At 32.9% G+C, this 27128-nt stretch overlaps 1 protein-coding gene across 5 annotated transcripts in view; it reads left to right on the forward strand.

The window, feature by feature from the left end:
* Nucleotides 1-26595, forward strand: part of TTC37 (tetratricopeptide repeat domain 37) — an 81058-nt gene extending 54463 nt beyond the window's left edge. For all 5 annotated transcript variants that reach the window (XM_041752414.1, XM_041752415.1, XM_041752416.1 and 2 more), the window contains 13 exons: nucleotides 913-1037; nucleotides 1827-1950; nucleotides 2724-2945; nucleotides 3937-4009; nucleotides 5382-5435; nucleotides 5624-5735; nucleotides 7113-7241; nucleotides 10081-10202; nucleotides 11949-12107; nucleotides 17004-17156; nucleotides 18460-18590; nucleotides 20335-20458; nucleotides 22587-26595. In XM_041752414.1, coding sequence (XP_041608348.1) covers nucleotides 913-1037; nucleotides 1827-1950; nucleotides 2724-2945; nucleotides 3937-4009; nucleotides 5382-5435; nucleotides 5624-5735; nucleotides 7113-7241; nucleotides 10081-10202; nucleotides 11949-12107; nucleotides 17004-17156; nucleotides 18460-18590; nucleotides 20335-20458; nucleotides 22587-22661 — 1603 coding nt within the window. In that variant the 3' untranslated portion in view covers nucleotides 22662-26595. The remainder of the gene's footprint in view (nucleotides 1-912; nucleotides 1038-1826; nucleotides 1951-2723; nucleotides 2946-3936; nucleotides 4010-5381; nucleotides 5436-5623; nucleotides 5736-7112; nucleotides 7242-10080; nucleotides 10203-11948; nucleotides 12108-17003; nucleotides 17157-18459; nucleotides 18591-20334; nucleotides 20459-22586) is intronic.
* The last annotated feature ends 533 nt before the right edge of the window (nucleotides 26596-27128 follow it).

Genomic DNA, 27128 nt, shown 5'->3' on the forward strand with positions numbered 1-27128 from the left:
TTATGCTCTCCAAGAAAAAAAAAAAAAAGAATGTGCAGGTAAACAATTTACACAAAGGCTAGGTTTTATTTTGACCAGGTATTTTATGATTTGTTAAGCTTGTCAGAGATGCTAGAACCATACTCTTAGGGTAATATTTAACCAATATTTTAAGCTTAAAGAATTCTGTATAATAATCAACTTCAGGACAGCCTGGGTGGATCAGTGGTTTAGTGCCACCTTGGCCCAGGGCCTGATCCTGGAGACCTGGGATTGAGTCCCACGTTGGGCTCCCTGCATGGAGCCTGCTTCTCCCTCTGCCTGTGTCTCTGCCTCTCTCTCTCTCTCTCTCTTTCTCTCTGTGTCTCTCATGAATAAATACATAAAATCTTAAAAAAAAAAGTCAACTTTATTTTTATACTTTGGGATTTTAGTTCAAGTTTTTTTTTTAATTTTTTTTAAAGATTTTTTTATTTATTCAGAGAGAGAGAGAGAGAGAGAGAGAGAGAGAAAGGCAGAGACACAGGCAGAGGGAGAAACAGGCTCCATGCAAGAAACCCAATGTGGGACTCGATCCCGGGTCTCCAGGATCACACCTGGAGGCTGCAGCACAGGCTGCAGGAGGCGCCAAATCGCTGCGCCACAGGGGCTGCCCTCAAGTTTGTTAATAAGAAAGACACTTTGTAATTTTAGCAGAACTAATCATTTTCACAATTATAAAAAACAAAATGTGAAGTTAAATTGCCCCAGTACATCTTATTTGAAATGAATGATCTGTCTTCTGTTTTAATAGGTCTTTTCTATAGCTTTTACACTGATAGACAAAGTATATGAAGGTATTGAAAGAACCTTCGTGTATAATCTTTCTGTATTCTTATGATATAAGCCAAAATTAAGTTTAATATTAAAAGTAAGTTATGTTTTGCTTCTTAGTTCCATTGGTGAATATGATAAAGCCATTCAGGCTTTTAAGTCAACACCCCTTGAGGAGTTAGAAGACATCATAGGTTTTGCACTGGCTTTATTTATGAAAGGCCTATATAAAGAAAGCAGCAAAGGTGAGTATGTTGCTTGAAGCTAAAGGACATATCTTACTTTTCCAGAGCTGAGTGGAATTGAATCACAACAGGATTACATCCAGAAAAATGGAACACTGAATTGAGAATAGGGGTTGCAATGTTTATTAAAATCCATCTAGGATTCAGGAATGGTGTTAGGTACTTTTTGTCTGTTCCCTCCTTTAGTACAGTGCTATGTGAATAGTCCCTATAAGAGTATTATGAGCTGAATATTATCCTAATTATTTAGATAAGGAAACCGAGGCCCAAGATCACTGAAGGTAGACTTAGTATTTGAAAGCAGGTCTTTGCTTAAATGTAAACTTGTGATAAATGAAGACCTTGACCATTGTTGGCAATAGTGTGTTTCATTTTCTTCAGAAATGCTCATTGAGTACATTTCATATATGTAGGTAGGCCCAACCTATGTGTGTGCAGTTTATTGTATCTACAACTTGATGGCATTACTGGTAGGCACATGGAAATTGTCGTGATATCTCCGTATCTGCAGGCCTTCACATCCCTTAAAGGCTTCCCTATAGATTCTGAAGATGGACGTTAGGGAATGTCTCAGTAATCCTAACGATATCCCCAGGATCACCTTGGAACAGCTAAACCAAGTTAGATTATTTAAAATTTTTTTTTCCAGCCACTTGAAAATAAGCAAACAAGATATAATTTTAGTTACGACTTAAAAAAAAATAGGATTAGAAAGGGAGAAATTTCACTGTTTGTCAATCAGTATTATGTTTATATTCTTTTGTTTTTGTTTCAAACTCTGTATAATAGCCTATGAGAGAGCCTTGTCTATTGTTGAATCAGAGCAGGACAAAGCCCATATCTTGACAGCTCTGGCGATAACAGAGTATAAACAAGGAAAAATGGATGTAGCCAAGACATTGCTATTTAAATGGTATGTACAGTTGACATTAACACTTAACATTGCTTAAGATGCTTAAACATTGGATTAAAAACTGGAACAATGTAAAATGAAGTTTTTAATGTTGTAGGAACTTTTTGGAGAACAGAAGGGATTAGACTGACTCACTTGTGAACTAACAGTCATAGGTGGAGGTAGAGATCATGGCTTAATTCTTAGCTCTGGATCCATCCAGTCCTTCAAAACCATCCTGTATTCTGTGTGTATTATTTATTTTTTTAAAAGAGTGATTGATCACCTGATCTAGTAGGATCTTAAAATTTTAATGGACAGAGTTCTAACTGGCTTATATTTTTTGGTCCCCAAGGAGATTTTTCCCTCATTAATTTTCAAATTAACCTGATAAAATAAAGTTCATTTAAAATTAAAGCTTTAAAAAATATACCAGTATAACTTGTAACTATGTCTATATTTTTGGAATAAATTAGTAAAATAATAGCCCATGATATCTTTGGTTATTTATATGGTATTATTTTTCTAAAACCCAGACCCCCAACCAAAATATATACTTGTTTCTAGAACTTAGATATAATGAACAGAAAAGAAAAGCCCTTGGTATTTTTAACTGCTTTACATTTAGGAAATTGCTGTGCCTAGAAACCAAGGAATCTGTTTCATATTTATCTTAAAGCTGGGCTTAGTTTGGTGAATCTTTAAGTAAATTGCCTTTTTACTAAATATTAAATATATTTTAATAGTTGCAGACTACTGTATTATGGCTAATAGACAATTAAAAATATTTACAGCTCTATCTTAAAGGAACCAACCATAGAAAGCCTTCAAGCCCTGTGTGCTCTAGGATTGACAATGCAGGATGCTACATTGTCAAAAGCAGCACTTAATGAATTACTGAAGCACGTCAAACAGAAAGACAGTGATTATCAAAAGTGCCTTCTTACTTCAGCGATTTATGCACTGCAAGGCCGCAGTGTGGCAGTGAGGAGACAAGCATCTAAAGCTGTCCATAGGTAAGTTCTTGTGCTCCTGAACTTGGAATAATTATACTTGAGCTTATCTTTGACATTTGGACCTCATTAAGAATATAAAATGAGTGAGGCTTATTTTTTGTTTTTGTAAACCAGAATGTGGTTTTATGAAATTGCCCTTAGGACCAGGTAACTGACTATACATATCATTTCATCTATAAAGATTTTTTTTTAATTCAGTTGATAAGGAGATAAGAGAACAGAAATTTTGCACTTATTCAATAAATTAAGGCCTGAACCTCATTTTAATACAAAAGTCCTTACTTATGGTCAAGTTTGTAATATTGTTCGTTTATTTGATACTATTCAGCTTGATGGTTTTAGGAATTTTTTGACCCCTTAAACATTCACTAGTGTCTTCCAAATTTAGAGTATATTACTAGCAGTAGTGGTTGTTTTATTTTCAGCAAAGAAGTGTTCTGTCTCTTTCTTTTTTTTTAACATTTACTTATTTTAGTGAGAGAGCGCATGTATGTGTGTGAGTAGGGGGAATGTCAGAGGGAGAGAAACTCAAGCAGACTCTGTGCTGAGTATGGATCCCCATGCTGGCCTTGGTCCCTGGCCCTGAGATCACCAACCAATAAAACTTTTAACCTGCTGAGCCATTCAGGCACCGCAGCAGTAAAGTGTTCTAAATGTTGCTTATTTTCTGTTCACAATTTTCATTTCTGTGTTTTCCTTGAACACAGCATATTAAATTTCCTTAGCTTTTCTTAATTAGATGTCATGGCTTTGTAATCCTCATATTGCTGATTTTTCCTTCTTATTTTCATAAGGACTCTTGGTATATAGGGAAGATATGTTTTCTGAAAATTAAGACACTTTCATTCACACATAGACAATTCATATGAACTTGTTTTAGGCATCTACAAGATTTTGAACTTAAGTACTAAATAAAATGTTGGTTGCTTTTACTTTCCGTGGTTTAAAGTGACTCCCATCTCTAAGCTTTTTACTTTGATGATCTTTATAGTAACCCAGCTGATCCTGCTCTTTGGTCTCTGTTGTCCCGAGTAGTTGCTCAGTATACTCACCAAAGTGCAAAGGTGAGTAATGTTCTAAATTCTGAAAAAAAGATAAAATAACTTTTAATGTAGTATTAGCATTATCATTCTGAGAAATAATTAATACAGCAAATGAGTTCTGTTACTTAACCATATTTTCCATTAGTCATTTTATTTAGTACATTGAGTTTCTTTCATGTATTATTGTACTGTTTTGGGCATTATGAAAGTTACAAAGGAGTAGGTGGACATTTTTTAAATACTTACAGATTATGTTAATGGCTATGTGGTTAGGTATGTTTATAATGTTGCCATTTAGGAAGCTAATATGTTTTGAACACTTAACTACATCTAATAATTCCACTGTCTGAAGTCTGTGTGAGTCTGATTTTGTTATTCCTAATGGATTTTGCACATGGTAATTCAAAGAACCTAGAAGAGCATCATTATTAGCTACTAGAATGAAGTACTTATTATGTGCCAACTATTCTATATATTTTGTCATTTAATCCCAACAACCACATGAAATAGCTACAATTAATGTCCATTTTATAGAGGACATTTCAGACATAGAGAATAAATAACTTGTGCAAAATCACCGTTAGTATTTGTGGTGATGACTCATCCCAGATTTAACTCCTGAATCCTCCTTCTACTCTGCTGTTTTCTGTTTCGCTTTTAATCCATCTTCTATTTGTTTTATATTGACATATTTTGAAAGATTATTTTTAGCATTCTTTATATGCTAAATATAATATGCAAAACATTTTGATACAATTTCAATATAAAATTAGAACAGTATACTTTTGAATTAAGATGAAATCATTCTCATAATTCACTTTCTTTTCCAGATAAAATGTCTAACTGAATTTAAAATTAAGGATTTCATAATTCGTTTTACAAAAACTATGATGTGTATATTTTTCTCGTTTTTAGTTTTGAGTTGATTATTGAAGCAGTGATTAGCTTCAGGGTGCTCTGAACTTTGGGTATTCATTTTACTAAGAACTAACAGAAATTTTTAAAATATTAGATTTTCATGGAGTAAAACCATATTAAAGTAAGTTTTGGGATTCTGTTTCTCCTCCAGTCTTTCTTCCAGTCTTTTACATTGTTAGAAAATATTTACTTGTGTTTTGTGTAAAATTGTGTAACTTTTGCACCATTAATAAGTAGTTTAAAGAAGCAGAGTTGAAATTATCATAGTAGAAAAGATTTTTTATAAAAACACTGAACTTCAAAAAAAATACTAAATGTGTCTCTTAAAGCAGTGATCAGTTGATACTTTCAGGAGTTTAAAAGTTGTGAATGTGATAAAACTGAACTTTTCAAATGACTTAATGGAAAGATTTTTATCATTGTTAATTGTTGTATAAGTTTATGCATTCATCTAAATAATTATTTTCTATTATAGGCAGGTGCTATAGCAGGAAATGTGGCTCATATTTTGGATTCAAATCATGGAAAGGTTAGTTTTTTCCAGTATCAAGGAAATGTCCTACTTGTTAAGTAATATTTTTTGTGACACGTAAAATAATTTTTCTTCCTAGGTTTAAGATGTCACATCATACCTGATATAGTACTATTTTTAGTCAATTTGAAAGTCATGGAGCTATAAAGATAAGTGGTTAACTCTCTTCTTTTTCTCTTACGCAGAAGGCATTACTGTACACTGCAGTAAATCAGTTAGCCATGGGAAGCAGTTCAGCAGAAACTGAAAAAAACCTTGCACTAAAGACCATTCAGAAAGCAGCTCTTCTTTCTCCAGGTGAGTATAATATAATCCATTTCATTAATTCAGATTCTTTTGGTTATGTGTTTGTGACTTACAGGTACAAGGTTTGTATTTTCTAAAATAAACAAGGGAATTTTAAGAAAATATTTTAAACTTCTGCATATTATTTGATTATTATTAAGAGAGATTTCTTGAAGCAGGCTGAAAGGAATATTTGCATAAAGATACTTTATTACCTTATTGAAAATAAGGTAGTCATTGCCTTGAGCAGGAATTATTTTATAATATAGAGATATGCATTTAATTTTTTTGTAAAAATTTTTTATCTGCCTAATGTTTCTATGATTTCTGTACTATTAGCAGTAATACTGATTCTGTATAAGTGAGGTAGGTATGCATTTCAGACATTTGATAGGGAATATATATCGGAGGGAGCAGTTGGATAAGAAAAAATATAAAAGTCAAGCTAATATGTTTGCTTAAATGACTATATTGTTGACTAGCACCCCTGTGGGATATTAAAATTGTCTTTGTTTGTTTGAAGATTTTATTTTTAAGTAATCTCTGCCCCAATGTGGGGCTCAAACTCCCAACCCTGAGATCAAGAGTTGCATGGTCCACTTACTGAGCCATCCAGGGACCCCAAAATTATTTGTTTTTTTAAGGGTAGCAGGACTAAGATATTAACCATGCAGGTATTATCCTGTAAAATATGACTTACAAAAGACCAAAAAATAATTCTTCGAAGTTCTAAATTCTTTCCTACCTTCTTTTCACAACTACCTCAGTCCACTGCTTCCCCCTGCCCCTGTAGCTGCTGTCAAGGTGTGAAGGAAAGAAGGAAAAATCAAATCAGTGAAGGGATATATAATCATAGAATTGCTTCACTTGGAATGATTAAATAACTTTCATCCTTGGCTGTTAGAACATAAGTAAATGGAGTTGTCTTGAGCTTTTTCTTTGGCTCAAACTTTTCTTAAGAACTGAGAAATAGTATTATCTTGCTTTTCCTTTGATTGAACCTTTAATACAGGGTTTGAATGATGACCATAAGTGTCTCTTTGAGACTTGTCCTTTGTGTCCGATGAAAATGAACATAATTGACTTTTCTACAGTAGCACAATACCCTAGACAACTGAGCTAACCACCCATGGAAGAGCTTAATAGGATATTTCTTATCCTCTGCTATATTTTGAAAAAAAGGCAAATCTTAAAGGATGAATATAGTAATGTGTCTTCTGAAAATAAGTGTAAATTAGTTTCTTTAAGAAGGTGGATTTTTTCTGGAGATACAATTTATTTTATTTTTAATTTAATTTTTGGTATTTATAAACTCTTAGTCTCATTTTTTATAGTTTTCCCCTGATATATTGATATTAACAAGCCTCTGACTATACTTCCTATGTTTAGGTGATCCTGCTGTCTGGGCTGGGCTAATGGCAGCCTGTCATGCTGATGATAAACTGGCTCTAGTGAACAACACTCAGCCAAAGAGAATGGATTTGTACTTGGCACTGTTATCTGCTGTTTCTGCTTCACGTAAGTTTAGAAAAGCATTTACACGTGGTGAATTCAGGGTGAAGTATTCAGAAGGATACTGCCAAAAGGTAGTGAGCATAATTAGCTCTATACTAAAGGATGAATGATCTCCTCTGACAAAGCTTAAAAACAAGCCTTGAAAAGGTGAAATCATTTTCAAGAGACTTAACTGCATATAGAACAAAGCTCAAGAACATTATAGGAATATAGAAATATTCAGCAAGATAAAATTCACAATGTCTGTCTGGTATCTAGTTAAAACTTAATAGGCATGCCGAGAGGTAGAAAAATAACACACATAATCAGATGAATCAGTCAATAGAAACAGATCCACAGATGACACACTAGAAATCTCTTTAAACTGTAATTGACTGTTTAAAGAGCCCCCTACCACAATAGCACAAAGAACAGGAGGGGAAATGGAAATATTCTTTTGTAAAATTTTTATATTGTAAGTGAAGTGATATAATAATATTACTTAAAGGTAGACAATGACAGGTTAAAGGTGAATATTTTAAAATTGAAAGTAGGTACTAAGTAGTGTTAAAGGTAATAAGCCACCAAAGTAGATAAAAGGAGATTAAAAAAATAATTCAAAGAAGAGGAAAAGGGAACAAAGACTTAAATAAAACAAATAGAAAACAACTATTTACTGCTTGAAACACAGATGAGATAGAAATTTTTATTTAACTCTGAAGACAAAAATAGCCTAAAAAGTAAAAAGATGGAAAAAGATATACCATGCCAACACTAATCAAAAGACAGTTGGAATGGCAATACTAATTTCAGACAAATTGGATTTCAGAGCAAAGGATATTGCCAATAATAAGGGAGGTCATTTCATAATGGAGTCAATTCGTTGAGAGGACATAACAGTGCTAAGCATTTAAGCACGGAGTAACAGAGCTTCAAAATACAGAAAACCTGCCTTGTATTTCACATAGAATTTGTGGGATAAAAGAAACTTGTGGAAAAATGTATGAAGCAGAAACTTACTGAACTGAAAGGAGGATTAGGCAAATCCACAATTATATAGTTAGAGATTCAGTACTCTTCTTTTGATAATTGACAAAACAATTGAACAAAAAAATCAGTAAAGATATAAAAAGACTTGAACAACACTATCGACTGAATTGACCTAGTTGGCATTTATGGAATACTTCTGATAACAGCATTGTCAAGTGCACACAGAAAATCTACGCACATACCTCATGGGCCATGAAAAGTTTTAAATAAATTGAAAAGACTTCAAATCATGTATAAAGCATTTTGTCTTAATACAATGGAATTAAGTTAAAAACCAGTAACAGAAAAATACCTGGAATATTTTCAAATTTTAGAAACTAAATAACATAAATAAACCAGTTCAAAGAATAAACCATAAGGGAAGTTAGATAATATTTTGAATTGAATGAAGAGGAAAAAATATTTCAAAGTTCTACAGTGCTATTAAAGCACTGCTTACAGGGAAATTTCTAGCATCAAATATCTACGTTAGAAAATAAGAAAGCCTTCAAATAAATGATCTCAGCTTCTCCTTAAGAACTAGAAAAAGGAAGAGGAAATTAAACTCAAAGTAAGCAGAAGAAAAGAATAAATAGTATCAGTGAAAGAGAAAACAGAAGATCAACAGAAGTGAAAACTAGTTCTTTGAGAAGATCAATAGAATTGATAAGCCTTTAGCCAGACATCAGGGGAAAAAACTCAACAAAACCAGTGTCAGTGTCAGGAATGAAATGTCATTATAGCTATTTAAAGGCTAATAAGAAGACTTTATGAACAAGTTTACACCATTAAATTTGGCAATTTGCGTGAAGAGGACAAAAGACACGAAGCTCATTTAACAAATAAATAAACTGAACAGCTTTGTATCTATTAAAGACACTGAATTTATAGTTAAAAATCTACCCACAAAGAAAACTCCAGGACCAGATGCTTCATTGATGAATTCTACCAAATATTTAAGAAATAATGCCAGTTGTATATAAACCCTTCCAGAAAATAGAAAAGTTGGTGTAACTCTTCTTTTACAAGGCCAACATTACCCTGTCACCAAAAGCAGGCAAGACTTTAACAAGAACACTGTGGAACTACAAATGCAGAAATTCCTAACAAACGGTAGCAATTCAAATCCAACAACACATAAAAAAGATAACAATACATCATAATCAAGTGGGGCTTATCCTAGGAATGCAAAGTCACTTTACATCTGGAAACGTATTTTACCATGTTTATAGTTGTGCCAGACAAGTAATCTATACTTCATGATTCCATTTATGTGAAACTTTAGAAAATGCAAACTCATCCATTATGTCTGAAAATAATTTATGGTTGCCTGGGGTCAGACAGTAAGAGGAGAGGTAGGTTGAGGACAGAAGTGATTACAGAGAGATAGGAAGAACCTCTTTATGATGATGAATATGTTCATTATCTTGATGGTAGTGACGGTTCATAGATGTATGCTTATGTCAAAAGTCTTCTGAGCGTAGAGTTTGAATATGTGGGTATGTGTAATTTATCATATGTCAGTTATATTGCGGTACATATTTTTTTCAATGAGATATTTTTAGCATTGGTGTAGATAAAGTGATTTTTTAAAGTAAATCATGAGTCTATAAAGTTTTAAGTTATTTGACCACAAATATTCCTACCATGAAACTTTTCAGAAACCTGGCACATATTAGTTAGGATAGTCTATGGTATTCCTGTAGTATGGGTAAGCTTTAAAAATTGTGTATGCATGATAAGTCAAATTGTAATACTTCTTAGCAACTAATTACTCCTCTGAGAATGCTTTATAAGTTGCAGAAGAAAGTAACCTTGACATTTTTGTTAACAGTTAAAGACAAAGAATTCCTTAAAGATTATAACCAATGTCTTGAAAAGTGGTCTCTCTCCCAAGCTGTCACTGGTCTGATAGACACAGGAAGAATATCTGAAGCTGAAGCCCTCTGCACAAAGGTATTATTATATAATTGAGCATTGAGTTTTATGGATGATTCTTATCCTACTTGGAAAATAACATTAAAAATAGAATGCACGTTATTTAAAGGGCATATGGTGGTAGTGGTGAGGATAGTGATGATGATAATAATGACACCACCCAACATTTATTACTTCCTATAAGCCAGTCAGTACATTTAGCAGTTTGTATTTGAACTTCCCAAGAATATATGACATAAATATTTACTATTATCCTCTTTTTATAAATGAATAAACTAAGGCTTAGAGAGAGTAATTTGCATAACAGTTCCCAGCTAGAAAATGATAGTGTTACCATTTGAACTCACATTTGTCTGACTCTAGAACTCAAGGATTTAATAGTTCTTTGTGTGTGGGGGGGTTACCATTATAGAGGCCATATTTTCCTTTGAGTTCTGGTTAATGCCTTCAGAATGCTATATTTACCAACATCCCTGTATTTTTCCAAAGCTCTGAACCACACAGACAGTGAGATGTAAATGGGGTGACTAGAGCTACTCAGTAGACACCTTATACGTACCTGGATTATAGGTTCTGTATGTCAATCTTTAGCGCCTTGCCTAACACCTAGTAGGGGCTCAATAAATATATATTGAATGAATCAGTTTCATAAACGTAATCAGAAATAATTTAATGGATAATGAGAGTTTTAAACATAACTTTTTTTGAAAGCATCTTTTCTCGTAAAAGCTTACCAGGGAGATTGAATTTTCTTTCTAGAATTTTTTTTTTTTAAAGATGAATTTCATAGAGAAGGAAGAATGGATCTTTGAAGATCCCTTTAGTGTTTGAATTCTCTGAAGAGCAGAGTAATTTTCTCTATTATTTAAGAAATTCCATCTAAATTCAGGACAGATTAGTATTACTCTGAGTGTTTAGTAAGCAACTGACAGTTGGTGTGCTGTCTCTAACAGAATAAGGGATACTTTTATGATTCTTTTCTTGTCATTTTTTTTGTTCCAACCTCTTAGAAGAAAGTAATCACATACATTTAAGACTACGATTTAATAAACAATAGAGAAGTATGTTATCAAGGGACAAGCAATAAAGAAAGAAATGTTTAAAACAACAGTGGAAGACTTGTTTAGAGAACTTTCTTAAACTTCTTCCAAATATGTGTATATGTGTGTGTGTATATATATTTCCTAAATGTGTGTGTGTGTGTATGTGTGTATGGAAGGACATACATATGCATATATGTAATTCTAGATGTGTGTGGGGTTTGTGTATAAATAATGGTTTAGGGAAATGGGCAAGTGGGTCTTTTCTCTTACAGTGTTTAGGAAGTCTGTGTCTAGAGAAGGACATCCCAATGAATATCTTTGTGAAGAGGTTGAAAAAGGGAAAAAAACTATAGCTCTTCTTACATAATTTCTTCCAATAAGGAATAGTGTTAGTCTTCACAGTTGATTTTATTTGTTTAATTCACCTATTTACATTCATAACTTAAGTTTTTCAGGATATCACCTGGGAATAGTACAAGTCAAAGAGACAAACTAAGTCTAAAATAAATGTCTTATAAACTATAATAATAGTATTATCAATTTTAAGTGTGGAGTATTATCAATTTTAATATTCTCAAGATGTTCATTGTTTTATTTATTTTACTTTTGCAGTTCTTTATTTTTTAATAAGAAAAGGTTAAATTCATATTTTTCTTCTAACATGAAGAATACCTTAATTGCCACTTAATATTCAAGAATCTATTTGGGGTTTAATTTTTAGAATTTAAAAAGTAACCCTGATCAGCCAGCTGTTATCTTGCTTTTGAGACAAGTTCAGTGTAAACCACTCCTGGAGTCGCAAAAACCTCTCCCAGATGCTGTACTTGAAGAGCTGCAGAAAACAGTCATGTCCAACTCAACTTCTGTTCCAGCTTGGCAGGTAATTTCTCTGTTTCCCTACGTGAGTCCTGATTTAGAATACTTAGTGATACTAGAGGAAGGCAAGGGGGTATGCTCCATTTTATGTCTTACCTTTAAACTTACCATATAGCTTTCATTTTCAAAATTTAAAGTATGTTGTATTGTGATTAGGGAAACTAAGGAAGTTTAATACTAATTTAGAATTTGCTGCTATACTGCTTCAGAGCTTTTTAAATTGTTGGTTGTGAATTCCCTCAATTTAAAATAGTGTTGAAAATACTGTCTTTTACATGGGGTTGATGTAAGAGAACTAAAGGAGTGTTTCAAACATTTTGTCATAATGATGTTAACTCTACTTTTGGAGAGGATTTATGAGGTTTTTCTTTAGCTACCATATAGGTAACCCATATCCAGGATTTTAATGGGTATTTAGTGCTTTTTGAAATAGTTATGAATGCTTGAATCAGCAGAATGTCCTTTTAGCTGACTCTGGTTATCTATAATGTCAAACACATAATGATCATATGTACTTTATTCTTATTGATGTTGAAACACAAAAAAACATGTAATTACTGTATTAAGTTTACTGTAGTTTCCTCTATGCTCCAGAGAGAGTATTAAAGGGGCTTTTTGATGCTGATTTTATAGAAGGTTATTTTACTATAATTTGTTCTTCATTTTGATCTTTCATTATAACAACTTTTTGATGTTCCTGCTTAAAAAGATTATCTAATGCCGTAAAGTAGTTGGATTATGCAAGCTAAGCCTGCTTTTTACTCTGATCATTGAAGAAAGATGGTGCTTTTTCCCCCTGCCTTAAAGTTTGCCATATGAGAGTTAAGATAATTTAAGGTCAAATGGAGACTCATCATTTCATATTCTTCATCAAGAAGAAAAATACCTTGTCAAACTAAAAGGGAAAAATTAAAAGATAAATTATAAAGGAATTATAAAAGATAAATTATAAAGGAATTATATAAATTATATATTTTAATTATAAATTATAGAGTCTTAAGAGATAGCATCTGTTTTCATTTCTGTTAAGATATAATTCACAAAGGATAAAGTATAAAAATCTTAAAAGTACCACTCGTTACATTTTTAATTTATGTATATACCTTTTTAGCTGCCACCTATCCCAAGATTTGGAGCATTTTCAGTAAACTAGTTGCCTCCTCATGCCTCTTTTGATTTCCTCCTATTTCAAATAAAAGGGAAAACCACTATTCTGACTTCTGACTTACGCCTGTTTTTGAACATCACTTAAACAGACTATTCTTTTGCATCTGGTTACTCTGAATCAGTGTCATGTGTGTGGGATTCATTTAATAGTTTCATGCAGTCATAGTTTTAAAATTTCATCTTAGAAGATTGTTTGACACGATCTACTACAGTAAACATACATATCCCTTATCACCCACCGGAAAACCCCTTACATTTGTAAGGACGGACATAGCAGCATTACCCATGATAGCTAAAACCTGGAAATAAGCCAAATGTCAAACAGTCTTCTAACATGGTTATCCATTTGATGTTCCCACCAGCAAATTCTGAGCATTCCAATTGCTAATATTGCTAGATGTGGTTAATATTTTCCTTTTCAGTAGATAGGTAGGTGATAGTATTCTGTGGTAGTTTTAACTTGAATTTTCCTAATGATGTTGAGCCACATTTCATATTCTTATTGAACCTTGGAATATCCTCTTTATAAAGTGTCTTATTTTTCATGGGCTGTTTTTTAAATTGATTTTTGTTATTCATTATATTTTCTGGATTGAAGCATATTTTGAGTATTTGTATTGCACATATTTTATCATGTTGTACTTTGGCTTTGCACTCTGTTAATATTTTTTGATGTATAGTTCTTAATTTTAATGAAGTCTAACTTACCATTTTTAAATGATAAATGCTTTATTGAAATGTTCTATTTAAAAAAAAAGATGAAAGAAATGTTCTATTTAAGAACGCTCTGCTTACTTTAAGCTCTTGAAGATACTTTTCTGTTTTCCTTTAGAAATGTTTGTTTTACCTTTCACAGGTTAGGTATATGATCCATCCAGGATTAATTTTTGTTTATGTTGCAGATCAAGGTTCCTTCCTTTCTTATGTGTATCACATTTGTCCCAGCATCATTCCTTGAAAAGATCATTCTGTCCCCATTGAACTGTAGTGATGCTTTCGTTATAAATCGGATGACTGTATCTGTGGGTCTTATAGGGCTCCCCTCTTCTTTTCCTTTATCCGTTTATTTTTGCCTATAGCTTTATAATTAGTTTTGATGTGTGGAGGTAGTATTAAGACTTGTGGCTTTTTTTGTTCTTCAAGTATCTGAAGTCATTTTAGATTTTTTGCAGTTACATAAATTGTCAATTACCCTGCCTCCTTCCCCCACAAACAAAAGCCCTGCTAGGATCTTGATTGGAATTGCTTGAATCTGTAATTTTATTTAGGGAGAATTGATAAAGTAATATTACTGAGTTTCTCTATAAATGTGGTATTTTCCTCAAATTATTTAAGTTTTAAATTTCTCTCAGCAATGTTTTACAATTTGCATTGTAGAGGTCTTTTATATTTTTGTGTTTATTTGTAGATTGTTGATATTTTTTGTTTTATTACAAATGATATTTTTTTCTTATATGTTAGCTCCATACACTTAGAGATGTAGTTGATATTTATATGTTAACCCCCAGCAACCTTGCTGAATTCACTTATTTTTTTCGAAATGATTTTAGGTTTTTTTGTATACACAATTCTGTCATTTCTGAATAATAAAGTTTTACGTTTTCCTTCCAGTATTTCTATATTGACTTTTTTTCTTGCCATATTGCACTGTTTAGAACCTTGAATACAATGTTAAATAGAAGTAGTGGTAGATAAGTGAATGTTCTTATTTTATTCTCAAGCTGATGTAGAAAGCATTTACTATTTCATAATTAAATATGTTTGCTGTAGGTTTTTTGAAGATTATATATATATATATCAGATAAAGGAAGTATTCTTCTATTCTATATTGGGAAAAGAAATTTGTTTTCTATCATGAATGGATGTTCAGTTTCAACAGATCTTTCGGGGGGACATCTATTAGAATGGCTCTTTTTTAATTATTCTGTTAATGTGGTGGACAGCATTGATTTTCAAATGCTACACTAACCTTGCATTCTTAGAAGAAATCCTACTTGGTTATGATGTATATTATCCTTTTTATATATATTGCTGAAGTCACTTTGTTAATGACTTTTTAAAGAATTTTTAACACCTTCATTCATGAGAGAGAATGGCTTATAACTTTTCATTCTCATCAGGTCTGTGTGAGGTTTTGGTATCTATGTTGTTAATTATCCTTTTCTTTATTTTCTGATAGAGTTTGTGTGAGAGTGACATTTATTTCTTTAACGTTTAGAAGAATTCACCATTGAAGCCATTTAGGCCAAGAATGTTCTATATGGAAAAGGTGTTCTTTTATTTATTACTGGTAAAATTTCTTAGGACATAGGACTATTAAGATTTCCTGTTTCTTTAACATTTGTTGAACTACAGGGAGTTTATTCAGCACATCTTAATTTCAGATTTATCAGCATAAAGTTGTTCGTGATACCTTCTTTGTAATGTTTGGGAAATCTGTATACTTTTCCCTTTTTCATTCTTATATTGGTAATTTGTGTTTTCTAAATTTTTTCTTGATAATAAGCAGTTTTATTAACTTTTCAAAGAACCATCTTTTTTTTTTTTTTTTTTTGAAGATTTTATTTATTTATTCACGAGAGACACACACACAGAGAGGCAGAGACACACACAGGCAGAGGGAGAAGCAGGCTCCATGCAGGAAGCCTGACGCAGAACTGTATCCCGGGTCTCCAGGATCACGCCTTGGGCTGAAGGTGGCGCTAAACCGCTGAGCCACCTGGGCTGCCCAAAGAACCCGCTTTTTGTTTTGATTTTCTTCATTATACTTTCTTTACATGTCACTGATTCCTTCTGTATGTTATTTTTACTTTCTTTAGATTTAGATTTTTTCCCCCTTAGCTTCTTGAAATAGAAACTTATAGATTTTCCCTCTTTGTCCAATATGTGCATCCTCTAAGATTTTATTTAGTGTTTTCACTGTCATTCATTTGAAAATGTTTATGATTTCCATTGGGATTTCTTCTTTGATCCATATGGATTTTTTCTGTTTTTTTGTTTGGTTTTGTTTTATTGGTGGTGTTTTTGTTTTTGTTTTATGAGAGAGTATGCGAGTAAGAGTGAATGTGGGGAGTGGGTGGAAGGGAGAGAATCTTAAACAGCCCTAAGTATTGTCTTCTAAATCTATCATTTAAGTCAAGTTGATTATGTTTAAATCTTATATATCCTTACTGAATTTTTTGTCTGTTTCTTTTACCATTGCTGAAATAGGTGTTAAACCTCCAACTTTGATTCTGCATTTGGGTTTTTTTTTGTTTTTATTTCTCTCAACTTTTGCTTCATAAATTCTGTGTCTATATTAAGTGAATACAAACGTAGGAGTATTATATCTTCCAGTTAATTGATTCTTATGCTTATGAAACAGCTCCCTTTATCTCTTAGTATTTCTTGTCTTAAAGTCTACTTTGTTGGAGGTTAATACAGCTACACAAACTTCTTTTTGATTAGTATTTACATGGTATATTTGTTTTTACATTCCATTTTTATTTTGTTCCTAACTTGCCATCTTGGAAGACTCTTTAAGACTTTCAAGGGGTGTGGCTAGTAAGCTATTGCTGGTAGAATGGGCAAGATAGCTACTCCTTTCTTGACCTATGAATTTTGAGTTTTTGGGGATACAAATTTACCAATAATTAAATTAAAATTTTAACTTCATCAAAGTGCATTGAATTTGTTTAGTACAGACTATGTACTAAATTAAAATATTTTTTATTCTTTTCTCCTTGTTTCTCAGTGGCTGGCACACGTATATCAGTCACAAGGAATGATGGGTGCTGCAGAGATGTGTTATAGAAAGAGTCTACAAGTAGCATCCCAACAGGGCAGTTGGAGCGGGAAGCTGTCGAGTCTGTTGAAACTAGCTCTGCTTGCTTTAAAAGTCTGCATGGTAAGATCATGTTATAATTATGATCATGAAAAACTGATTCTTTTATTTTTCTTTAAGATGATAATGCTTTCTGTTGAGTTTCTGTTGTTTCATCACGTTTTCGTGTGGCCTCCTCATAGATTTTATATTTGGGTTTTTGATGGAAATAAGAGTAATGTAAACCCATAGATTCCAGCAGATTATTTGTCATAGTTTGGGGGGGAAAAAAAAACAAAGATCACAATTTGAAAGTTGAATTATGACAGCATATACATTTTTGTTTCCTGTTGATAAAGTTAGAATTAACCCAGGTACTCATCTGTGACAAAGGTACCAGAAATTTAACATTTTAGTCATTTTCTCAGTTTAATTTTACATTCTGTAGGAAGGACTTCTAGTAATTTTTGATTTGATATCTGTTTTTTGATATAAACTTAGGTATATTAATCTAGAAGTCTTCAGTACTAGTCTGGAAAACTCTTTAGGATAAATGTTTAATGTGTGCTTTTGGGAGCAAACTGCCAAACAGTGTATGATATTCTATTTGAGTATATGTATGTGTGATATATACTCTTAAGAATATATGTCTAAATGTTTCGTGTTTGTGTGCACATGCTTGTGGTTCATGGACAAAAAAGAAATTTAATGACAGTTACTTTGGAGAATAGCACTGGGGGTCTTCATGGGATGATAGAAAAGATGTTCTCATTTTATATCCTTTGATAGTGTTTGAGGTTTTTTTTTTTTATCATACGCATGTTGCTTCTGTAATTAAAAGTTAAACTATCATTCTGTGTTTTACATGATTAGAAGAAATTGCCCTAAATAGACCTGAATTAATTCATGCTTTTGCCATAGTAATCTGTTCCCAATGTTATTTATTTGATTTAACTAAGCTTTTTGACAAAGATACTTAAGTTGATTAGGAAATTCTTTCAGCTTTGGTGCTATTACTATAAAGTACATTTAAGAGGTCCTTAGGCCAGGGGCCATGTTTTGTTCATCTTTGCATCCTTGCTTTACCACACTGTCTTGTTCATAGGAGCTCCACAATAAATGGTTTTTCAGAGAATGTATAAATAATAATAATAGTTGTCAAATTTGTGGTAATTTGGGTGAAACCTCCCCTTTTTTTCCAGTCTGCCCTGTTCTGTAGCTTTTTAAGGGCAGGAGTCAGATAATCATTTTGTAGAATCATGGCTCCTGTAGCATTTACATGGTGACTTGGAAAAGTAGTCACTTAATAAATGAGAGTTGAATTGCATTCTTTTAAGATAAAACATGTCAAAAGCCTCGATTTAATATGTGTCTTATATTTTTCCAGGCTAAGAATTCCAATGATCACTGGTCATCTTTGGTTCAAGAAGCTACAACTGAGGCCTTAAAACTTTGCTTTTGTCCATTGGCTGTCTTTTTACAAGCTTTGTTACAATTCAACCGCAAAATGGGGGCAAGGTATGAAGAATTCTTGTCCCCCCCCTTTCTTTTTCTTGGAAATGCTTCTTTTTCTTTATTTTCAGTTCCTCTGGGAAACAAAGATTTAGAGTTAGTTTAATAAACTTGGTGTTATTCATATATCTGTTACTACTTTGGAAAGGCTTTTCTAGTAACCAAATAAAAAAGAAAATAAAGTCTTATATTTGTTTTACAAAAGATAATTTGGTACATAGATATAGAATATGAGAGATCGGGCATGACAGCATTTCAAGTGAAGAAGGGTTTAGAAGTTTACCGTGTTAGGATGCACCAACAGTGTAATGTGGATTCTAGAAACAAAATCCAAAAGACTGAAGTTCAAGGCTAGATTGACTGAAGTTTGAAAGGTACTAAGCTATGAAAAAAAGTAATGAATATTTAAAAGACAGAAATATGTTTATAAGTAATGTGGTTTTTATATCTAGAAAAACTCAAAGCTTTGGAGATTAAAATATAAAAATTTTAGTGATTCTTTTTTTTAAGGGTGGGGACCGAGTTAGAAATAAATTTGAAAAAAATTACTTAACGATCATATGGATGAAAAAACAAGCAAGAATATTTTTAAATTCTGAGCATTATATCTAGCTTTAATGGATATTACACATAGTACAGAGCAACTGTAATTTAATAGTTATTTAGGAGCATACATTACTAGAACAGGATTGGTATTGTAGACATAAAGCTTAATACATATAAATATGTGGCAAAGATCACTTCAACATCCCAAAATTAAGTGAAGGAGGAATTAAGACCTATGGCTAATCAGCAATTCCAGCACTATTTATTATTTATTTACTTTTGATCAGTTTTTTTTTGTGGCTGATTTCACCAATAAATGTTTTAGGCTATAATTTATACTTTTTAAGGAAACTCTTTCTGCTGAATCTCAGTGTAGGTGACTTAGAGGGCCTTAACCTCCACATCCTTGTAATCTGTTAGCATTTAACATAATTTTTATCACCCCCAAAAATCAGTCCAAATTGACACTCAAAGAAAAAACCGTTGTGCTTACTACGTGATTTGTATGTAGAAGCATCTTCAAGACAAGTTCTTTAGCTTCTGCTTCAAACTACTCACACGATCCTCCTGTTTAGCACTTCTTGAAATAACCATAATTTGTTTTGTTTCTGTAAGGATGAAAGTCTCTGGAGTCATAGATGTTAGTAAATAAGGAAAGAAAAAATTAGAACACAGCTGTAAATCAGCCTGTTATTACATAGGTTCCCATATTGTACATATCCTTTAAAGCATGCACTAAAAATAAAAAGCCTGATATACACTTTTCACTCTGGTGTAGACCATCTTTGATATTTATGGATTTGTTTTCAGTCTGTTTTCCAAAAAGATTAGAGGTAGAGTACTCAGAAGTGCTCATAAAATAGGATTTTTCCCCCGCTTCTATTTGGAATGTACCTTAATTTACTTACTTACAAAATGAGAATAGTAACAGCAACCCAGCCTTCTAAGATTGCAAATATTAAATGTGACCATGTGTATAAAACGCTTAGTATAGTACCCAACACATGATAAACCCTTAGTAAATATTAGCCATTATTATTACCTTTATTCTTTTTTTATTACCTTTATTCTATTAAAAAAATTTTATGAAGGAACCAGCACCATGTGTGCAAAAGAAAGAGAAAGATAATTTGTATGAGACTAGTATATGAAATATCTTATGTTAATTTAGATGCTTTGGATTAAACATAAGTATCTTTTTCAGAGAGACCCGACGACTTTTGGAAAGAGTGATATATCAGCCTGGGTATCCCAAGTCTATAGTATCAACTGCACGTTGGTATCTACTGAGACACTTACATGCCAAAAATGACTACGAGCTCATTGATGTAAGGCATTAATTTTATTCACAATATTTCATTTTGGAGCTTTGTTGGAAGAGGGGTGAGGGTTCCTGTCCTGTGCATTGTAAGATATCTAGCGCATTCCTAGCCACCCTAAACACTAGCTACCAGTAGCACTGTCCTCCTCTCTACACCCAACTGTGACAACCAAAAATGTGCCAAATGATACCACTAATTCCCCCTCATTGAGAAACACTATTTAACCTGTAGGGAATACATTCTCCGAATGTGCCTTGTAGAATAAGGAAGTGTAGAGAAGGGTGCTAGGTGCTGGTTATGGTATTTTATATGACCTTTGCACTGGAGGCAAATATATAGGATAGATTTGGAAGTAGCAGGATTTAATGGGATCTTGATACTATCTTTGGAAGTATTATTTTACTTTTTGTCTTTTCCATAAGATGTATGTGACAGTTTCTGCTCCTCACAGGGTAGTTCTGGTATCTAAACAAATAAACGTGTGTGTGTGTGTGTGTGTGTGTGTGTGTGTGTGTGTGTGTGTATAAAATCCCTCTTAGGGGCAGCCTGGGTGGCTCAGTTGTTTGGTGCCGCCTTCAGCCTAGGGCCTGATCCTGGAGACCTGGGATTGAGTCCCACATCGGGCTTCCTGCATGGAGCCTGCTTCTCCCTATGCCTATCTGTCTCTGCCTGTCTGTCTCTCTGTCTCTGTCTCTCTCTCTCTGTGTGTCTCTCATGAATAAATAAATAAAATCTTTTAAAAAAATAAAATAAAATCCCTCTTAAAAAGGTTTAGTATGTAAAACACATACTGGTTTAAGATTCTCATAACTTGAGCTTATAATTTACAAAATACAATGAATATTAATGAGGAGCTTTTTAAATATCTAAAGCATTTGAAATACTGTTTGCCTTTCAATTAAACTTACAATATTAAAGAAATATTAACAGAAACAATGCTTGGAGAAAGGCACTATAATTAACATATTGCAAACCAAAACGATAGAATTTGTGTGAATATTGGAGACAGTCCTCCATGCTTTTCTTGCATTTCTAAACATCTTGTGAGCAGATGGCCTGACTGCTCTTTGTTCCAGACTGTCTTTTCAAGAATGTTATTATAGTGAGCTTTGGGAGACATACCTAAGTGTCTCCCTCCAGAGCAAAGGGTAGACCTATTATAAAAGATTAAAATCTCCTAGGCGCAGGGTTCTTCCCTTGTAATGCAAACCAGTATGGTTGTGGGAATCCATATACTTCTATCCATGTCACCCGTGTGAGTCTTAGGGGCCAAGGAGAATAAATATAAATGTCTTGATGCTCATGCAGTTTGTTGTACCATGAGTGGTAAAGACCTTTGTCTCTGATCCAGGAGAACTGTGTCTTTTGGCAGTATCCATGAAACTGTCCAGGCTAACTTGTTAGTTTACAAGTAGGGCAAAATCTCAGGCCCTTCACATGTTTGAAAATTAACAACCAAAAAGTTTTAGTAGTCAAATGAACACCCAAAATTAAATCTTCTGGTTTGTGGGATGCCTGGGTGGCTCAGCAGTTGAGTGTCTGCCTTTGGTTCAGGGTGCGATCCCAGGGTCCAGGGATCGAGTCCCACATCGGGCTCCCTGCAGGGAGCCTGCTTCTCCCTCTGTCTACGTCTCTGCCTCTCTTTCTCTGTCTCTCATGAATAAATTAATAAAATCTTATCAATCAGTCAATCTTTTAGTTTGTGATATTGGTGAAAACCTTGCAAAGCTTCTTGATAGAGCCTAGAATCTAGAACTTCAATTCTAAGCTTTAGTTTTAAAGGAGAGGAGTATCACTTGCACAGTTCGGTATATAAAGTGATCTTTTGGGTAAGGTTTTAGGCTTGACAGTACTGTAAACAAAGTGACCACTGAATTTTATACAGTGCTGATGAAGATAACAGTCAAAATGTTGCATCTATACTAATTGAGCATTTGAATAAATTATACTTATTTTTGATGTTGGCTTTGGCTGAACAATTTATTTCAGAAAAAATGACTGAAAAGATTGCACATAGCCACTTTTTCTTGTGTTTGATATTGCTTGCTGTCTTTGGCATACTTGGCTTCTATGAATTTAAATAGTTATCGTGAATAAACAAAATACTAATATTCCTATATGTGATTTCCCATAGGTGCTGGTAAACAATGCCAAAACTCATGGAGATACAAGAGCATTGGAATTGAATCAGAAATTGTCCTCACAGTAACAGTACATTATTTTATAGTAAGCAAGCAGAGAATAAGTTATTAGAGAAAAATCAATGAATCAAGGCTTTTCCCCAAGGCAACATTTTAAAAAATCATAGTTATAATCATCCGTTCCTATTTTAAATCTAAAGACATTTAAATTCTTAAGCTAGGGATTTAGTTTTCCAGAAACTCTTAATATAACTTTAATTTGAAAAATACGTTTGATTTTGAGAAGTCCATAATGAAAGGAAACAACATGATTCCCTTAGATATTCATGAGTAATTTGTAAAACCATTCTTTTCTCCATCTTGCATTGTGCATAATATATTTTTGTACCCCTTTACAATAAAGCCTTAATAGCCATTTTCCAAATAATATGCAAAAGCAGATTAGCACACTGCAGAATTTTATTTGTTAAAAAATAAATTGAAGGATGTAATTCCTTCTTTGAATTCTAGAGGTTAGCAGACCAGCTCATCATAACATCTAAATAATCTCATAGCCTATTTTACTAGTGGTTCATCTCAGATTCTGTTGAAGAAATATAATGTTAATGTTTGTGAGTCTTAGACTGCTAATGGATATGTTTATAGAATTCAAAACACTCAGGTGTATGGCTGCATTAAAAAATGAATGGAAAATTTTGGAAAATAATGCAGTGTTTAATCTATCATGCAGTTTCTTCAATTATGATAAAAAGACTTGAACTTTCTGAAATAAGAAAAAACAGTCTTATTTTCTTTGTAGTATTAATATCAGATATAATTTCTAAGTTCAAATTTTAAAACTTGAAAGCACATTTACCTATTTTAGTTTTTCAAAAACCCTTTTATATATCTGAAAAAACTGTATGTTGCTTACTTTGGATTTGTGGTTTTAAAAAATATTTTCAGATATTTACATATATTATTTGTTGTATGAAAATGTGTGGTTGTACAATTTATGTATGTAATTTTTCTAAATGAGCTCTATGATGTTATTTTGTGAGATTATATAAGTTGATTATATTCTGTAATTAAATTTTACTTCAAAGGTTAATCTGTTGAACTAACTATAATTTAGTGAATTCCCAAATTTGGCTGAATATTATCATCATTCAGACCTATGCAATCAGAATCTTTAAGGATAAGGGCTTAGGACTCTGCATTATAAGGGATGCCTAAGAGATTCTAATGTTCATTCAGGCTGGTGAACCACTGGATTGATCCAATGATGATTCTTCCTTTTACTTTTTCTTTAACAAGATCAAGCACTTGGCATTCTATGGTCATTTCTTCCTTGTCCTCACAATTGTCAAACTGATTCAGTGCTTTCAACAGCCTGGCCCACATACTTAGCCAGAGATGAGCTGCAAAAGGTTGCTTGTGCCTCTCTGGTGCCCATGCCCTCCTCCTTCCAAGAAGCACTTTAGACTTTACCCCAGAATGAGCTGGATCTATCTGCTTAAGTGCTTATGAATCACTTCTTGTTTCCCATCTGCTTTCTAGGGTGTTCCTTGCTTTGTAAGATTACTTTCTCCTACATTGTGGACTTGGTTAGCCTTTGCTTCAGAGCCAAGGATTGACTTTTTGACTACGATGCCTATTTCTGGCCTCTGGGGACCTCAGACCCAGTTTTTCTAGAAAGGAAGGTTCAAAAACACAATAGTTAATACCATCTCAGGTAATTCTTTTTTGGATGGATGTACACACGTCTTCTCTTTTTTTGTTACTTTCTCTTAAAATTACTGCCCAGTTACTTTGAGGCTCAGATCATAAATATATGATTTTTACAGCGCTTACTTCATGCCAGACCTATGCTAAGTGTTTTAAGCATTGTCATTTAATCCTAGTAAGTGAAGGAGAATAGTGCTAAACAGCATGCTTAAAGCAAAGAAAAACTGAAAAGGGATCCGTATTATCAGATTCTAGGAATTTTAAAGTAACTAAAGTTTCCCTTCTTTTTATATGTAAGTTTAGAGATATTACATAAAAATTTTTCCCAGAAGTGTCAATATTTGGCATTCATATTAGGTGTTTTGTTTTGAGAATTATAGTGCATTTTTGCTCATTTTTATCCACCGTTTGGCTATTATTGATGAATTAGATGTTTATAATCCAGCTAAGTATCTGATAATCATTTTCTGTGGAAAAATATATTTCGGCTTAAGAGTAAACCTTTAGAACACAGTCTGTTTATTTGGGATCACTTGTCATATTTCTCGAATGTCCCTTGCATTAATTTACGGTCAGGATAATAATAATAATAAAAAAAACACTTTAGTTTAAAATGTTGTGCTATTTATTAAGTTTACAAAAGGAGTTGACTTTCTTTCATTTGGGAATCTATACCGAACAAGATTGGACAGAAATACTCAGGTTCTGCATTAAGGGAATTAAAAGATATGGTTACTTAAACTAGCATTAAAAAAAATAAACATTAGTTAGGTAAATATTTACTAATATGTAATATATAAATATGAAAAGATACATATTTGGTGGCCTCTTAGAAAATTTTGATACTTGTTTTGGGGATATTTTACAGGAACACAAAAGTGAAGCATATTTCATGTATGAGTCAGAGGGGCTTGCAGATCTATTTCATTTTTTGCACACTTTAAAAAATGTGAAACTTTGTTTTGGCATAGTTGACCCTTGTCTCTCTACAGGTCTTCCTTTCTTCCACATTAGTTGCTAATGGATAGAAAGCTTCTCAGACTCCCATTTGTAGTACTCAGCTGCTGGTTATAAAGTGTCAATTTGCAAGAGAGTTTTTGTTTTGTTTTTTACATTAAAAGATATATTTGTGTATCAGATACAAATACAATAATCTTCCCATATATGTATTTTTAAGACTTTTTATACAGAGAAGGTAAAACGTCAGAAAATTCCCTTATTTAGAGGTATACTTGATTTTTGGTTTAGAAAATAGAATCACTTAAGGTCTATGGCACCGAAAAATCCACTCAAGGTGTCTGGCTGTCCCTTTGCTCTATAATAATGGATTTTTCCTCTTTGGGGCTGATTACAAGAGGAACTTTTTGAATTGCAGTGTTTTAAATTCTATGTACTTAAAATATATCTTGTACACTATAATTTATTAAAATAAATGCTAAATTATCTTTAGACCTTAAAATGTTTTGAGGAAACTTAAGAATAGGATCTCTTTAACAAGCAGCTATTATAAAACATTTGAAATCCTTTTTTCTTATATTTTCAAATTATAACTGAAAATACCAATTTGTTTTAGTGAAAGGATATGATAGCAGGAGAGGGATAATTACAATTGGAATATCCCTTGGAAAATAGAAGAATAGAGAGAGAATAGGTTGGGTTTCATATTATATCACTGGAGTGTTGAAATACTCTGCATGTCATTGTCTCTCCTGAGTTTGAATCAGTATAAAAGTTCATTCAGGCTGTATACTACTTCCCCTGTATGTAGTACCTATTACAAAAACATTTAAATTATATTAGTTTTTCTGGAGAGAAGATGGGCTGAGCAATAAAAAAATGTTTATCTTACTATTTTTGCTTATATGGGAGACAGAATAATGGTCCCAAAGGTATCATACCCTTATCATCAGAACTTGTGAATATGTGGCAAAGAGGCTATGCAATATAGACCTTGACATGAAGAGATTATCCTGGATTATTTGAATGGACCTAATTTAATCACAGAAGTCCTTAAAAGTGGAGAGCCTTTCTGAGAGTGACAGTGGAGGGTCAGAGGTTCAACATTGCTGACTTTGAAGATGGAGGAAGGTGGTTCCAGCCATGGAATAAAGGCAGGCTCTAGAAACTTGAAAAAAACAAGGAAACTTTTTTCCAGTAGAGTTCCTAGAAAGGGATGCAGCCCTGCTGGCACCTTGATTGTAACCTGCGGAGACACATGTTGGACCCATGTCTCCATGCGGAGACATCTGACTTACAGAACTGTAATATAATAAATTTATGTTGTTTTTAAGCCGCTAAGTTTGTGGTAATTTGTTATGGCAGCAGAGAAAATTAATGCATTGCTCATTGTGTATATTGTTAAAATGAATACACCTTCCTTTGAATTTGAATTTTACTAGATCACTGAAACTGGGGATTATCCTCTTAAATTGTTGCCAGAAAGGGGGTCATCAAAGATGATGACTTACTCAGAAGAGTTACTGTGAAAATATAAATGTCATGAGTATTTGACTCTTAAGCATATGTGGCTGTTTATTTCTGTAACGTTATCTGAAGTATTCTCACTTAACATGCTGCTTACAGTACACTATCGCCTAGTTGATCAAGTACTTCTTCTCGTTCTCTTTAAAAGAATTAAATAATAATTAAATAATTAAATTATACTCACAAAACCTAAGTGGTGTCTTTCAATCTGGGTTTCAATGTCGAATGGGTATGTAACTGCTAAGTCTTCTGTCTTGGCCTTTAATTTTTATGTGCATTTGTAAAGTCCGGGCCTTGAGCTAGATTTCTAATGTCAGTGTTCTGTTATTCTAAGGTCACCAAAG

Source organism: Vulpes lagopus, chromosome 4 (genome assembly GCF_018345385.1).
Source record: "Vulpes lagopus strain Blue_001 chromosome 4, ASM1834538v1, whole genome shotgun sequence".
NCBI lineage: Eukaryota > Metazoa > Chordata > Mammalia > Carnivora > Canidae > Vulpes > Vulpes lagopus.